The 13,446-nt window shown below is 50.5% G+C and overlaps 1 protein-coding gene across 9 annotated transcripts in view; it reads right to left on the reverse strand.

The window, feature by feature from the left end:
- MPRIP (myosin phosphatase Rho interacting protein) overlaps positions 1 to 13,446 on the reverse strand; it is a 266,132-nt gene that overhangs the window by 117,685 nt on the left and 135,001 nt on the right. For 8 of the 9 annotated variants that reach the window (XM_068243558.1, XM_068243563.1, XM_068243562.1 and 5 more), the window contains exon 4: positions 3,572 to 3,720. In XM_068243558.1, coding sequence (XP_068099659.1) covers positions 3,572 to 3,720 — 149 coding nt within the window. Of the gene's footprint in view, positions 1 to 3,486; positions 3,516 to 3,571; positions 3,721 to 13,446 lie in introns of those variants that run through there. The other variant, XM_068243564.1, reaches the window with a different exon arrangement.

The raw sequence follows: 13,446 nt of genomic DNA on the forward strand, positions 1-13,446 counted from the left end.
TCCCCAGATCCCGGCTCTGCCATGCTGCACACAGTGCTACTACCGCTGCCTTACCCAGGTAGCCAGACCCAGCACACCTGCAGCCAGAGAACTAAGCTTCCCTTCCCCGGATGCCGGCTCTGCCATGCTGCACACAGTGTTACTACTGCTGCCTTACCCGGCTAGCCAGACCCAGCACACCTGCAGCCACAGAGCGCAGCTTCCCTTCCCCGGATCCCAGCCCTGCATTGCTGCACACAGTGTTACTACCGCTGCCTTACACGGCTAGCCAGACCCAGCACACCTGCAGCCAGAGAGCTCTGCTTCCCTTCCCCAGATCCCGGCTCTGCCATGCTGCACACAGTGTCACTACCGCTGCCTGACCAGGCTAGCCAGACCCAGCACACCTGCAGCCACACAACGCAGCTTCCCTTCCCCGGATCCCAGCCCTGCCATGCTGCACACAGTGTTACTACCGCTGCCTTACCCGGCTAGCCAGACCCAGTACACCTGCAGCCACAGAGCTCAGCTTCCCTTCCCCGGATCCCAGCTCCGCCATGCTGCACACAGTGTCACTACCGCTGCCTTAACCGGCTAGCCAGACCCAGCACACCTGCAGCCACAGAGCGCAGCTTCCCTTCCCCGGATCCTAGCCCTGCCATGCTGCACACAGTGTTACTACCGCTGCCTTAACCGGCTAGCCAGACCCAGCACACCTGCAGCCACAGAGCGCAGCTTCCCTTCCCCGGATCCCAGCTCCGCCATGCTGCACACAGTGTTACTACCGCTGCCTTACCCGGCTAGCCAGACCCAGCACACCTGCAGCCACAGAGCGCAGCTTCCCTTCCCCGGATCCCAGCTCTGCCATGCTGCACACAGTGTCACTACCACTGCCTGACCAGGCTAGCCAGACCCAGCACACCTGCAGCCACACAACTCTGCTTCCCTTCCCCGGATCCCAACCCTGCCATGCTGCACACAGTGTTACTACCGCTGCCTTACCCGGCTAGCCAGACCCAGCACACCTGCAGCCACAGAGCGCAGCTTCCCTTCCCCGGATCCCAGCACTGCCATGCTGCACACAGTGCTACTACCGCTGCCTTACCCGGCTAGCCAGACCCAGCACACCTGCAGCCACAGAGCGCAGCTTCCCTTCCCTAGATCCCGGCTCTGCCATGATACACACAGTGTTACTACCGCTGCCTTACCCGGCTAGCCAGACTCAGCACACATGCAGCCACACAACTCTGCTTCCCTGGATCCCAGCTCTGCCATGCTTCACACAGTGCTACTACCGCTGCCTTACCCGGCTAGCCAGACCCAGCACACCTGCAGCCACAGAGCGCAGCTTCCCTTCCCTAGATCCCGGCTCTGCCATGCTACACACAGTGTTACTACCGCTGCCTTACCCGGCTAGCCAGACCCAGCACACCTGCAGCCACACAACTCTGCTTCCCTGGATCCCAGCTCTGCCATGCTGCACACAGTGCTACTACCGCTGCCTTACCTGGCTAGCCAGACCCAGCACACCTGCAGCCACAGAGCGCAGCTTCCCTTCCCCAGATCCCAGCCCTGCCATGCTGCACACAGTGTTACTACCGCTGCCTTACCCGGCTAGCCAGACCCAGCACACCTGCAGCCACACAACTCTGCTTCCCTGGATCCCAGCTCTGCCATGCTGCACACAGTGCTACTACCGCTGCCTTACCCGGCTAGCCAGACCCAGCACACCTGCAGCCACAGAGCGCAGCTTCCCTTCCCCGGATCCCAGCTCTGCCATGCTGCACACAGTGCTACTACCGCTGCCTTACCCGGCTAGCCAGACCCAGCACACCTGCAGCCACAGAGCGCAGCTTCCCTTCCCTAGATCCCGGCTCTGCCATGCTACACACAGTGTTACTACCGCTGCCTTACCCGGCTAGCCAGACCCAGCACACCTGCAGCCACAGAGCGCAGCTTCCCTTCCCTAGATCCCGGCTCTGCCATGCTACACACAGTGTTACTACCGCTGCCTTACCCGGCTAGCCAGACCCAGCACACCTGCAGCCACAGAGCGCAGCTTCCCTTCCCCGGATCCCAGCTCTGCCATGCTGCACACAGTGCTACTACCGCTGCCTTACCTGGCTAGCCAGACCCAGCACACCTGCAGCCACAGAGCGCAGCTTCCCTTCCCCAGATCCCGGCTCTGCCATGCTACACACAGTGTCACTACCGCTGTCCCACCCGGCTAGCCAGACCCACACACCTGCAGCCACAGAGCTCAGCTTCCCTTCCCCGGATCCCAGCTCTGCCATGCTGCACAGTGTGTTACTACCGCTGCCTTACCCAGCTAGCCAGACCCAGCACACCTGCAGCCACAGAGCGCAGCTTCCCTTCCCCGGATCCCAGCTCTGCCATGCTGCACACTGTCACTACCGCTGCCTTACCCGGCTAGCCAGACCCAGCACACCTGCAGCCACAGAGCGCAGCTTCCCTTCCCCGGATCCCAGCTCTGCCATGCTGCACACAGTGCTACTACCGCTGCCTTACCTGGCTAGCCAGACCCAGCACACCTGCAGCCACAGAGCGCAGCTTCCCTTCCCCAGATCCCGGCTCTGCCATGCTACACACAGTGTCACTACCGCTGTCCCACCCGGCTAGCCAGACCCACACACCTGCAGCCACAGAGCTCAGCTTCCCTTCCCCGGATCCCAGCTCTGCCATGCTGCACAGTGTGTTACTACCGCTGCCTTACCCAGCTAGCCAGACCCAGCACACCTGCAGCCACAGAACTCAGCTTCCCTTCCCTGGATCCCAGCACTGCCATGCTGCACACAGTGCTACTACCGCTGCCTTACCCGGCTAGCCAGACTCAGCACACATGCAGCCACACAACTCTGCTTCCCTGGATCCCAGCTCTGCCATGCTGCACACAGTGCTACTACCGCTGCCTTACCCGGCTAGCCAGACCCAGCACACCTGCAGCCACAGAGCGCAGCTTCCCTTCCCCAGATCCCAGCCCTGCCATGCTACACACAGTGTCACTACCGCTGCCTTACCCGGCTAGCCACAGCAGCACAATGTCTGTGCCACCAGGGGAATCCAGAGCTGCCCCTCTACATAGGTGATGATGTAATTTTTTCTTCTAGGTTGCTTCAGTTTTTCTTGAAAACTCACTTAGCAAAACCTTGGCCTCCCACCCTTATCCCTACTTGACATTAGTTCCTATATACAATTTGCACATGAGCAACCTGAGGTCTTATCAGCCTCAAGTCCTCTTGGTGATCTTTCATGTGGCGCTGTGTTTGTGCCACGTAGTCAGCCATAATCCGCATCAGCAATATGGTCACATGATATGAGGAAAGGGGCGGACCAGCTGTTCAGCCACCTGCAGCAATCTTGGTTCTTACCAAAGCGATGGCACTGGTAGGGAGGGAGGGGAGGAGGATGTGCATTTTTTTCCACCCTGCTGTAAGCCAGCCACGCCCCTGCTGAGCTACATGGGAAAGACGTCCCAGGAGGACTCACCCATTGATGATCTCCTTGTTCTCAGCCCTGATGAAAGCCCCACCCCCGCTGAGCTACATGGGAAAGACGTCCCAGGAGGACTCACCCATTGATGATCTCCTTGTTCTCAGCCCTGATGAAGTGCTCCTCGGGGGTGAGGATGCACAGCGAGTACTTCTGCCCCGTGCGGCTCTCTGCGTCTATGACGTCCATGCACTGGTTCATGTTTATAGTCCCCTGCGGCAGAGTGGTGGGCTGCAAGATAAACATATTACAGTCAGCGCCTGCCAGTGTACACAGGAAATATAACAGCATCTCACAGGGAGGAAACTATACACAGATCATTCCATTATTTATTGCACATAAGCACAACTGAAGTGAGAGGGATGCGGAGGCTGCCATATTTATTTGCTTTTAAACAATACCAGTTGCCCGGCAGCCCTGCTGGTCTATTTGGCTGCAGAAGTGTCTGAATCACACCAGAAACAAGCATGCAGCTAATCTTGCTAGATCTGACCATGTCAGAAACACCTGATCTGCTGCATGCTTGTTCATGATCTTCTCCTCGTACTTTTAGCCAGAGGATAAGCAGGATAGCCAGGTAACTAGTATTGCTTAAAAGAATAAATATTTCAGCCTCTGTATCCCTCTCACCTAAGGTTCCCCTTTAAAGGGAACCTAAACTGAGAAGGATATGGATTTTTCCTTTTAAAATAATACCAGTTGCCTGACTCTCCTGCTGATCCTGTGTCTCTAATGCTTTCAGCCACAGCCCCTGAACAAGCATACAGATCAGATGCTCTGACTGAAGTCAGACTGGATTAGCTGCATGCTTGTTTCAGGTGTGTGATTCACCCACTACTGCAGCCAAATAGATCAGCAGGACAGCCAGGCAACTGGTATTGTTTAAAAGGAAAAATCCATATCCCTCTCAGTTAAGGTTCCCTTTCAACACACAACTTAGGTGAAGTGCAATATATATGGCTAATAAAATATAAACAAAATACAGGACAAACATGCAATAGCCAGCGCTCACATAATCAATGGCAATGGACAGCAAATGCTTCCATTCATCTCACTGGCAGCCATCTGTCTGTCGACTAGTGCCGGGATTCACCGCAGCCCACATAGAAAGGCATGGAAGTATTCCTCTCAATGCATTTACCATCGATTGCCAGTGATAGTGCGAGTTCTGTGGTCGATCACATTTTCTTTAGACCCCTTGCGCAGCTTCTAGCGTCACTTGCGTTCACGGTTCCATATCTTCCTAGGGGCTCAAATATGACAAAATGATGATGACTGGTGCCAATCCCTTTACTGCTCGGCAGCGGTAAAGAATTTAGCATCAGCTAAGTGAAAACTGTTATGGGACATGAGATAAATGTATCAATCCTCCCACTCCTAAACAAGAATCCCTCAGATTTATGTTTCTAAGTCAAAAAAAAGTATGTTTAAAGGGACCAGAGCACCTAACTACAGAATCCCACACAGATGGGGAAAGGGGGGCAGAGGGAAGCCCCCTTAAGTAATGCAATCTCACCACCCCAAAGGCTCATCTTGTGGGGAGCTTCATTTTAAAGATTGTCATTTTTAGGTGCGGAGTTGCCTTTAATGTTTTTCTGTTTTCATTCTACACAGCAGCCATGACAGTCTGATGTACAATCTGCTTCATTGAGCTGCAAAACAAACAAGCAATGGCCTTTGTGATCTTTCCAGCACTAAAACCTGATCAACAGTGTATCCTCTGACAGATAAAAATGTTTTGCCTTCGAATTACTTAGGAAACGAGTTTGCATAGATAATTCGACTTGCTGTATAGGAAAGGAACCTCAGACACTCTCTCAATGGGACTAGTACTACATCTACCTATGTTTATCTTTAAAGACCAGATGAGCCATTTGTTGTACTGATTAAAGGGCTACAGCTGACAACCCGATGTATAGAGGCTGCTTTCATCTGCAGTCCTCCCGCAGCGACAGCCGGCATACAGAGCATCACAGGGGGTGCACGCAATTACAGGGCACGCGGTTCAGCAGAGCGATTACACACAGCGCTGTAACAGAAGCCAATAAAACTAATAACAAACACACACTAGTGACCAATTACAGGCTGGATGTGTACAAGGCTACGCGACACAGACTGCTGCCAGCAAGGCCACAAAAGCAGAAACGCAGGTGAGTTATGTCTCCCAAACAAGAAGAGGAACTGGAGGAACCGGTTCTGCGATTGTACCAGATACTACAAGTCTGTGTTCTGCATGAGTGGAGCTACACATGCTCCTGGTCTCACACTGTCGCAGTACTTCTCCCATCCAGGAGGGGTCACCGCTGCGGAACACCTGCACTCTCTGTGCTTGCGTACACTCACTCACAAAGTTACAGATTACCCAGCAAGCTCATGGGGAACCAGAACTCCTAGGAGTGTGTAAGGGGCTGTAAAGGACTAAAAAGCCTCCTTACTAAAACGAGAAGCAATACAAAAGTTTGCCGTCTTAAAGCAGGATTGTCACCATAAAAATCAAACTTCAACAGCAACTGGTCTGAGTGAATTAAGTGATAAAGATGCTAATCCTGTATTCAAAACTTTTTCTGCTGTTATGGTTTGGCGTTATCACATACTTTCGGAGCACTGGCCCTTTAGTAGTCAGTGCCAAACAGTTGCATGCTGGGGGTTCTTTCCTCCTCTTCCATTTATTTCCCTGCCTAGCTGCCGATCTGAAACACGATCCTCTGCTCACTTATGTTTACAAGCAAGGCTGAGGTGACAGGATTTAGCCTCAAACTGTGGGCAAAAGACATGGTTCCCATCAGGAACAGAATACTCTTCATTTGCTGTATAAAAATCACTGAAATGAAAATGTGGACAGTACAATACATCTGTTATGTAAGTAGATCAAGTATTTATCCGTGTGTGTGCGTGCGTGTGTGTGTGCGTGCGTGCGTGCGTGCGTGCGGTGTCCCTGGCATAGTATGGCTGATCCTGCTGCTACAAAGTATTTGTGATTATTATTCAGGTTGTAGTAAGTATTTGATGTCTCACACAATGCATCACTGCTGAATATGCAAATCATCCTTTGTTGTCCCTGCAAGCTAGCCACACCTCCAGAACCGCTGGAATGCAATGAGGTGTCCGCTTGTTAATTGTACAGAGCCATAATAATGCAATATTCAAGTTCTCCACAGAGCCACATTAATCCATGCCATGCACTGATGAGGAGCAACCAATCCCCAAACAGTCTGTATGCAGGTTGGATTATTATGGCTCTGTACAATTAACAAGGTGACACATCATTGCATTCCAGCGGATCTGGAGGTGTGGCTAGCTTACAGGGACAACATAGGATGATTTTCATATTCAGCAGTGATGCATCATGGGAGATCTTATATGCTCACTCCAACCTGAATAATCGCAAATACCTTCTGTTTTAAAGAGAACCCGAGGTGTGTTTAAAGAATGTTATCTGCATACAGAGGCTGGATCTGCCTATACAGCCCAGCCTCTGTTGCTACCCCAAACCCCACTAAGGTCCCCCTGCACTCTGCAATCCCTCATAAATCACAGCCGTGCTGTGAGGCTGTGCTTACATCTGTAGTGTCAGTCTCAGCTGCTCCCCCGCCTCCTGCATAGCTCCGGTCCCTGCCCCCGTCCCTTCCCTCCAATCAGCAGGGAGGGAAGGGATGCAGGCGGGGACGGGAGTTCTGCAGGAGGCAGGGAAAGCAGCAGACTGTCACTATAGAGATAAATACAGCCAGCTCTGACAGCTGTTTGTCAGCAGCACGGCTGTGATTTATGAGGGATTGCAGAGTGCAGGGGGACCTTAGGGGGGTTTGGGATAGCAACAGAGGCTGGGCTGTATAGGCAGATTCAGCTTCTGTATGCAGAGAATATTCTTCAAACCCACCTCGGGTTCTCTTTAAAGGACTTACGAGGCCAATACTTCAGAAAAAAAAATAAAAAAAGTTATCCACCTGTGTCAGCTTGTCAGGCACGGAGGATGCCGTCCGCGCCCTCCGTGCCGTTCCGCCGGGTCTGCGCCGCTCCATAGCCCCCCGAACGGTCCCCGACCGCGCGGCCCGGGTCGGGCTCTCCAGCCTGTACTAAGATGGCGGCCGGAGCTGGCCGCGGCTGCGCAGTACGCATAGCCGCGGGTGCGGCTGCGCAGCTCTAAGGCCAACCCCCCGATCCACGCTACTGTTACGTGGATCGGGGGTTGGCCTTAGAGCTGCGCAGCCGCACTCACGGCTATGCGTACTGCGCAGCCGCGGCCAGCTCCGGCCGCCATCTTAGTACAGGCTGGAGAGCCCGACCCGGGCCGCGCGGTCGGGGACCGTTCGGGGGGCTATGGAGCGGCGGGGACCCGGCGGAACGGCACGGAGGGCGCGGACGGCATCCTCCGTGCCTGACAAGCTGACACAGGTGGATAACTTTTTTTATTTTTTTTCTGAAGTATTGGCCTCATAAGTCCTTTAAAGAGACTCTAACAAATTTTTCAGCCTTAGTTCTTCCATCCTATAAGTTCCTATGCCTGTTCTAATCTGCTCTGGCTTACTGCAGTCTTTCCTAACTGCACTGTCTCTGTAATAAATCAATGTATCTTTCCTCTGTCCTGTTTGATTGTGTGGAATGTGCAGGGCTGCTTGTGATTGGTAGAAGCGATACACACCCTCTGCAGGCCCCCTGCATACTCTGAATGACTCACAGCTGAGCCTATTAGAAGCTGGTTAGTTTGTTTGTAAACACTGCCTAAAACTGTTAATTACAAGCCAGGATTGCAGCAGAGAGTGGCAGAAACAGCACAGAGGGGCACAGGAGAAAATAATGAATAGAATGGTATGCTTTTTATTGTCAGAATATTAGAGTACAGATTCTCTTTAAGAAGGCAAACTTTTGTGCGTAATCACAAAAGAAAGGGGAAAAGGGCTCACAGGCCTCAGAGACCTGCTGGAGGATTCCTGCTTACACAACTTCTGCTGTTAAGGTTCCCATTCAGGGTACAAGCTCCCGAGCGATCGTATGATTGGTCAGATCGCGTACAATTAATGGTGTCTTGAGACGACTAACCATTCAGGGTACAAGCTCCCGAGCGATCGTATGATTGGTCGGATCGCGTACAATTAATGGTGTCTTGAGACGACTAACAATCGTTCTATAGATCCAAATTTCGGATCAATTCTATTAGATTAGACTGCTTATCACTCCTATGCATCCTGCTGGAGTCCTGTATTAATAATCAGCCTATCAGTTCCCTGGAAGTGGAGTCATGTCTGCGGGATGAGATGTGGAGGAATGTTTCTGATTCCTGGAAACCCCGATAGGCTTCCCAAACGTTATTCTAGTCCAGGAAAAAATGGCTTCATTTCCTGCACACCCTGAATAGGCCAGAGGAGCAAAGAGGAGGCCAGAAATGTGAGGCCTATGAGGACAGTGGGGCCCCAGGAGGACAGTGGGTGGGGCCCCAGGAGGACAGTGGTGGACGTTATGCAGCATAACGAATTAAAGTGTACCTGAAATCAGAACTTCCTCTCTGCTCTGAAACATAAGCAACAGCATAATAACCGTAAAAGAAAAACATTTGTTACAGCTGATACAAATCCTGCAATAATTCTGCAGTGTCTAATTCCTGCTTTCATGGAAGCAGACATAGGGTTAACATCCTGTGTTGACTAATTAGCTGTTATGCCGAGGCAGCTTGCTGACAGATAAGTGATCAAATTACAACTTGTGATTAGACAATACAGGATTACTAGAGGGTAGTTAGACATACAGAGTGCACTTCTCTAGGTTTCCCTTCTGTCCTGTGCAAGAGTTCAGGTCCAGTTTAACATGAATGTTTAGTGGTAATGCGTTGCATTCAGTGCGTTACCATAGCGAAGTGCTTTATACAGCAATGCACACGCAGGTTCCTTGAAGTACGATAAGCCGCGGTACACAGCGGACGTCACACCACAACGCTGTGAACGTGGCATGAGAAAAACATTCCGCCATGTAAATCCTGTGACAGGATGACATGGGAACTGGCCACAGGACATACCGGCAGAATCCATTCACTGACATATCTCTCAGCCTGCAGCCTCGGGCTTTAATACGACACGCAGAGATAAGTCAGCTCAGTGGCAGCGAGAGTTTGCTAATTTGAAATAAATTGTTGCATTGTGATGTTGTCTCTCAGCGGGAGAATAAGACACCTGACCCGAGGCAGAGCTACCTGAGGTAAGCAGAGAGGCGTGTCCATGCCGGATCCACATACCTCTGTGTTGTCCGTTCCTCTCCTCGCCCCACTTTTTATGTAATCACTCCTTAAAGCGCCTCAGAGACGAAGTAAACTAAAGTTGTGATACTAACCCTGGGCTTCCTCCCGCCCCATAAGCACGTTTAAGTCCCATGCCGTCCTCCCGCGGTCTGCCGTTCAGCCGCGGTTAGTCCCGTTAACAGGCTCATTGATGTCAGTCCGGGTCTACTGGGCATGTGCAGTAGAGCCAGACTGGCATCGGCTGAGCTTGTTAATGGGATCATGTTAGTGGGATAGTTATTAGAAGAAAATCCCTTTAAGCGCGGGTAAAATTTACATGCGCTCTGCGTACACATACATCTTACCAGCCTTTCATAAATCAGGGCCAAGGAGTTGTCTCCTTAAGGCCTCTTACAATCATACCACGATTTTGGCCGCGTGTTCGGGAAAGCTAAGTGTCGCGATCATCGGAAGTTTACAGACTGTACGGTCGGATGTCCCCATCCACGCATTTCAATCCACCCCGGAATAGCAACGCATGGTTTCTGATGAAAATACACAAAGAGATGGCAATTCCCTTTCATTATAACAATTGGTAAATCGCAATCGCGTTGGCGACAATCACGTAGGACCGATACATGGATACAGGAAACAGAATGCTGATTAAATAAATAAAATCACTGTCAGGAAAGGGTTAACTTTTTTTCTTTTCTCCTCAATTTCCCCAAAACAAACGCCTTGGGAGGAGGGTGAAATTGGAACAAGACCTTCTACCCAAAATAACTAATCTGTCTGTTTCAAGCTCACAGAGGAAAAAGTGGAGATTCCACCAGTGCAGCGGGCCTGTCTGTGCCCTTATATGGCCATGATGTGAGGCCGTCTACTTCTCAAACGCTGCTTTCTAGCAAAACCAGGCCCCGCCAGTTCCCGGCCAACCCAGGCTCGCCCGCTTAACCTTCCTGGAGGCCGGGACTGACGCGGCCTCATCTGGACTGAATTCTACCGGCGCTGGATGCACTCGAGAACCGACCAGAAAACAAATGCCTGCGTTCCTAAAAAGAGAAAAAGCTTAGCTTCCCTTATGGCGGGGAAAACTTGGAGATGGATCAAATCTATATGCTTGCTAGATATAAGGGCTGTGGAGTCGGAGTCTAGGCAATTTTGGGCACCCGGAGTTGGGGTTTCATAAACTGAGGAGTCGGATGGTTTTTGTACAAAATCCACAGCCCTGTTAAGTATTAGACTGAGTCGAGGAGTCAGAGCCATTTTGGGTACCAGGAGTCGGAGTTGGAGTCAGAGTCGTGGTTTCATAAACTGACGAGTCGCAGTTGGAGTCGGAAGATTTTTGTACCGACTCCACAGCCCTGGATATAAGTCATGTCAGTGAGTGTAGCCAGAATCCACCAAAAGACCCTCGCCAGCTAAGACAGTCCTCCAACCAAAGGTGCTAAACTCTGCATAAGTCAAAACAACCACCAATGTTTTCCCAGGTCTTTGTAGGCCATCGGTAGGGATGATCAAAGAGATAGGTGCATTTTTATGCAAATATATGCAGCTTGAAATTGGACCAATCAATTTAAACCTGGGTGGGACTTGATTGGCCCATTTTCAAGCTGCTTGTATTTGCATAAAAAGGATTTAAAGCAGAACTGAAGATTCAGTAAATTCAAAGTGTTTCACTTACCCGGGCTTACCCAGTTTATCGGCTTACCCTGTGCCCAAATCTCCCGGCGGCTATACTATAGGTTGCTTGTTTGTCACCTTCAAAGTGACACAAAAATATTCCCTTTTTCACCAACAAGTTTATTCACCTTTTAAAAAAAAAAAAAAAAAAAAAAAAAAAAAGTGTAAATAAAAGTATCGTTCCCCTTTATATTCCGGTCAGTTGTCTCTGACGGCCCCCTCCCCTCACCATCACCACACAGAGCATACATATGGGGCGTGTTGGGGTTGAGCGGCAGGATTTCACTTCCATGGTACATGTGCTACAATTCAAATCATTCACCAAGAAGAACGTGGTTTACCATGAGCTTGCTGGGCTATCTGTAACTCTGGATGTTTCAAGTTCTACCCCATAGAGCAGGGATGTCAAACTCAAACACATAGTGGGCCGAATTTGTACACTGGGACCAAGTCGCAGGTCAACCACTATGCCTACTGGCCTCCCTCATTAAGTCCCCAGGTGTCTGATGCCCCCCCCCCCCATACAGTTACCTGGTCTAGAGGCCCCCACCCCTCCTTTACAGTTCTCTAGTGTTTAGTGCCTCCCATATGGCTTCCCTGGTGTTCTAAAGCCTCCCCTCCAATATACAGTAGCTTCTCTGAAGGTCTAGAGTAGGCCAAATAATGCAAAGTGAGGAAACCACATGGGGGGACAAATTTAATTGCTCTGAGGGCCAGATTTGGCCCACAGGCTGGAGTTTGACATGTATGCCATTGAGCCATATTAATCCATGCCATGCACTGATGAGGATCAGTCAGTTGGAAACAGTCTGTATGCAGTTTGGATTATTATGGCTCTGTAATATTAACAAGCCGACACATCATTGCATTCCAGCGGTTCTGGAGGTGTGGCTAGCTTACAGGGACAACAAAGGGACAATTAGCATATTCAGCAGTGATGCATTGTGGGACACCTCTGAGCTCACTCCAACCTGAATAATTGCAAATACCGTCTCTGTTAAAAATGCAAACTTATGTTTTTCTCAGCTAAGTCGGAAACTTCCATTCCTGCCCAAATAGGTCAATGGAGACTATATACTTTGTAAACCGCATTGAGTCTCATATATGGGAAAAAAAACGCAACAAGGTAAAATAAATATCTTTATTGCCCGTGGTTATTTTATTGTACAGCACTGTGTAATATGTTGCTACTGTACAAATAAGAGCGAGTCTTTTGTGCTAGCTGCTTTTATGATAACCGTTCCTTCGTTCCTTTGTGTTTTGAAGAGTAACTTGACTTGGGCCACACTCCACATACATATTAATTCTCAGGCCCGGCAGGTGTCACTCCGCTGCATAGACTATCTTATCGGCTCTCCCTTTAAATGGCAATCAGGCCTTTGCTGAGGTCAGATAATGGTCGGTACACAGGCTGTGAATGGGATGGCGTGTACAGGACGCATGAATGACAGGCAGGTATGTTCCGCAGGTATGAAACAGGACTAACCTGTGGCCAGAGATGTCAGCCCTGACTCCAATACGCCAACCAAAGCCAGTTCTGCGGTGTTTACCTTCCGTGCGGGTAGCAGTATATTCCTATTCCAACACCCCCCCAGTATGAGGTTCCCATATTGCACACCACAGATCCACAACACAATCACACACTCACAGCGCTGTAATCTGTGCTCCAGCTGCAAGCCGCTGCCTGCGCAAAGGAACCAGCGCGTCTCATAGTATAGGGCAGCACGGTGGCGTAGCGGTTAGCGCTCTCGCCTTGCAGCGCTGGATCCCCGGTTCCAATCTCAGCCAGGTCAACATCAGCAAGGAGTTTGTATGTTCTCCCCATGTCTGCATTGGTTTCCTTCATGCAGGCCGGTTTCCTCCCACACCCCAATAACTACGATACATACACTACACGATACATAGACATAGGACTATGGTAGGATTAGATTGTGAGCCCCTCTGATGGACAGTGAAGTAATAAAACTATATACACTGTACAGCGCTGCGGAATATGTCGGCGCTATATAAATACTAAATAAAAAATAATATAGAGCTCAATAGGCAGGTACAATGTATTGAATCATTCA

The sequence above is a fragment of the Hyperolius riggenbachi genome, chromosome 7, assembly GCF_040937935.1.
Source record: "Hyperolius riggenbachi isolate aHypRig1 chromosome 7, aHypRig1.pri, whole genome shotgun sequence".
Lineage (NCBI taxonomy): Eukaryota > Metazoa > Chordata > Amphibia > Anura > Hyperoliidae > Hyperolius > Hyperolius riggenbachi.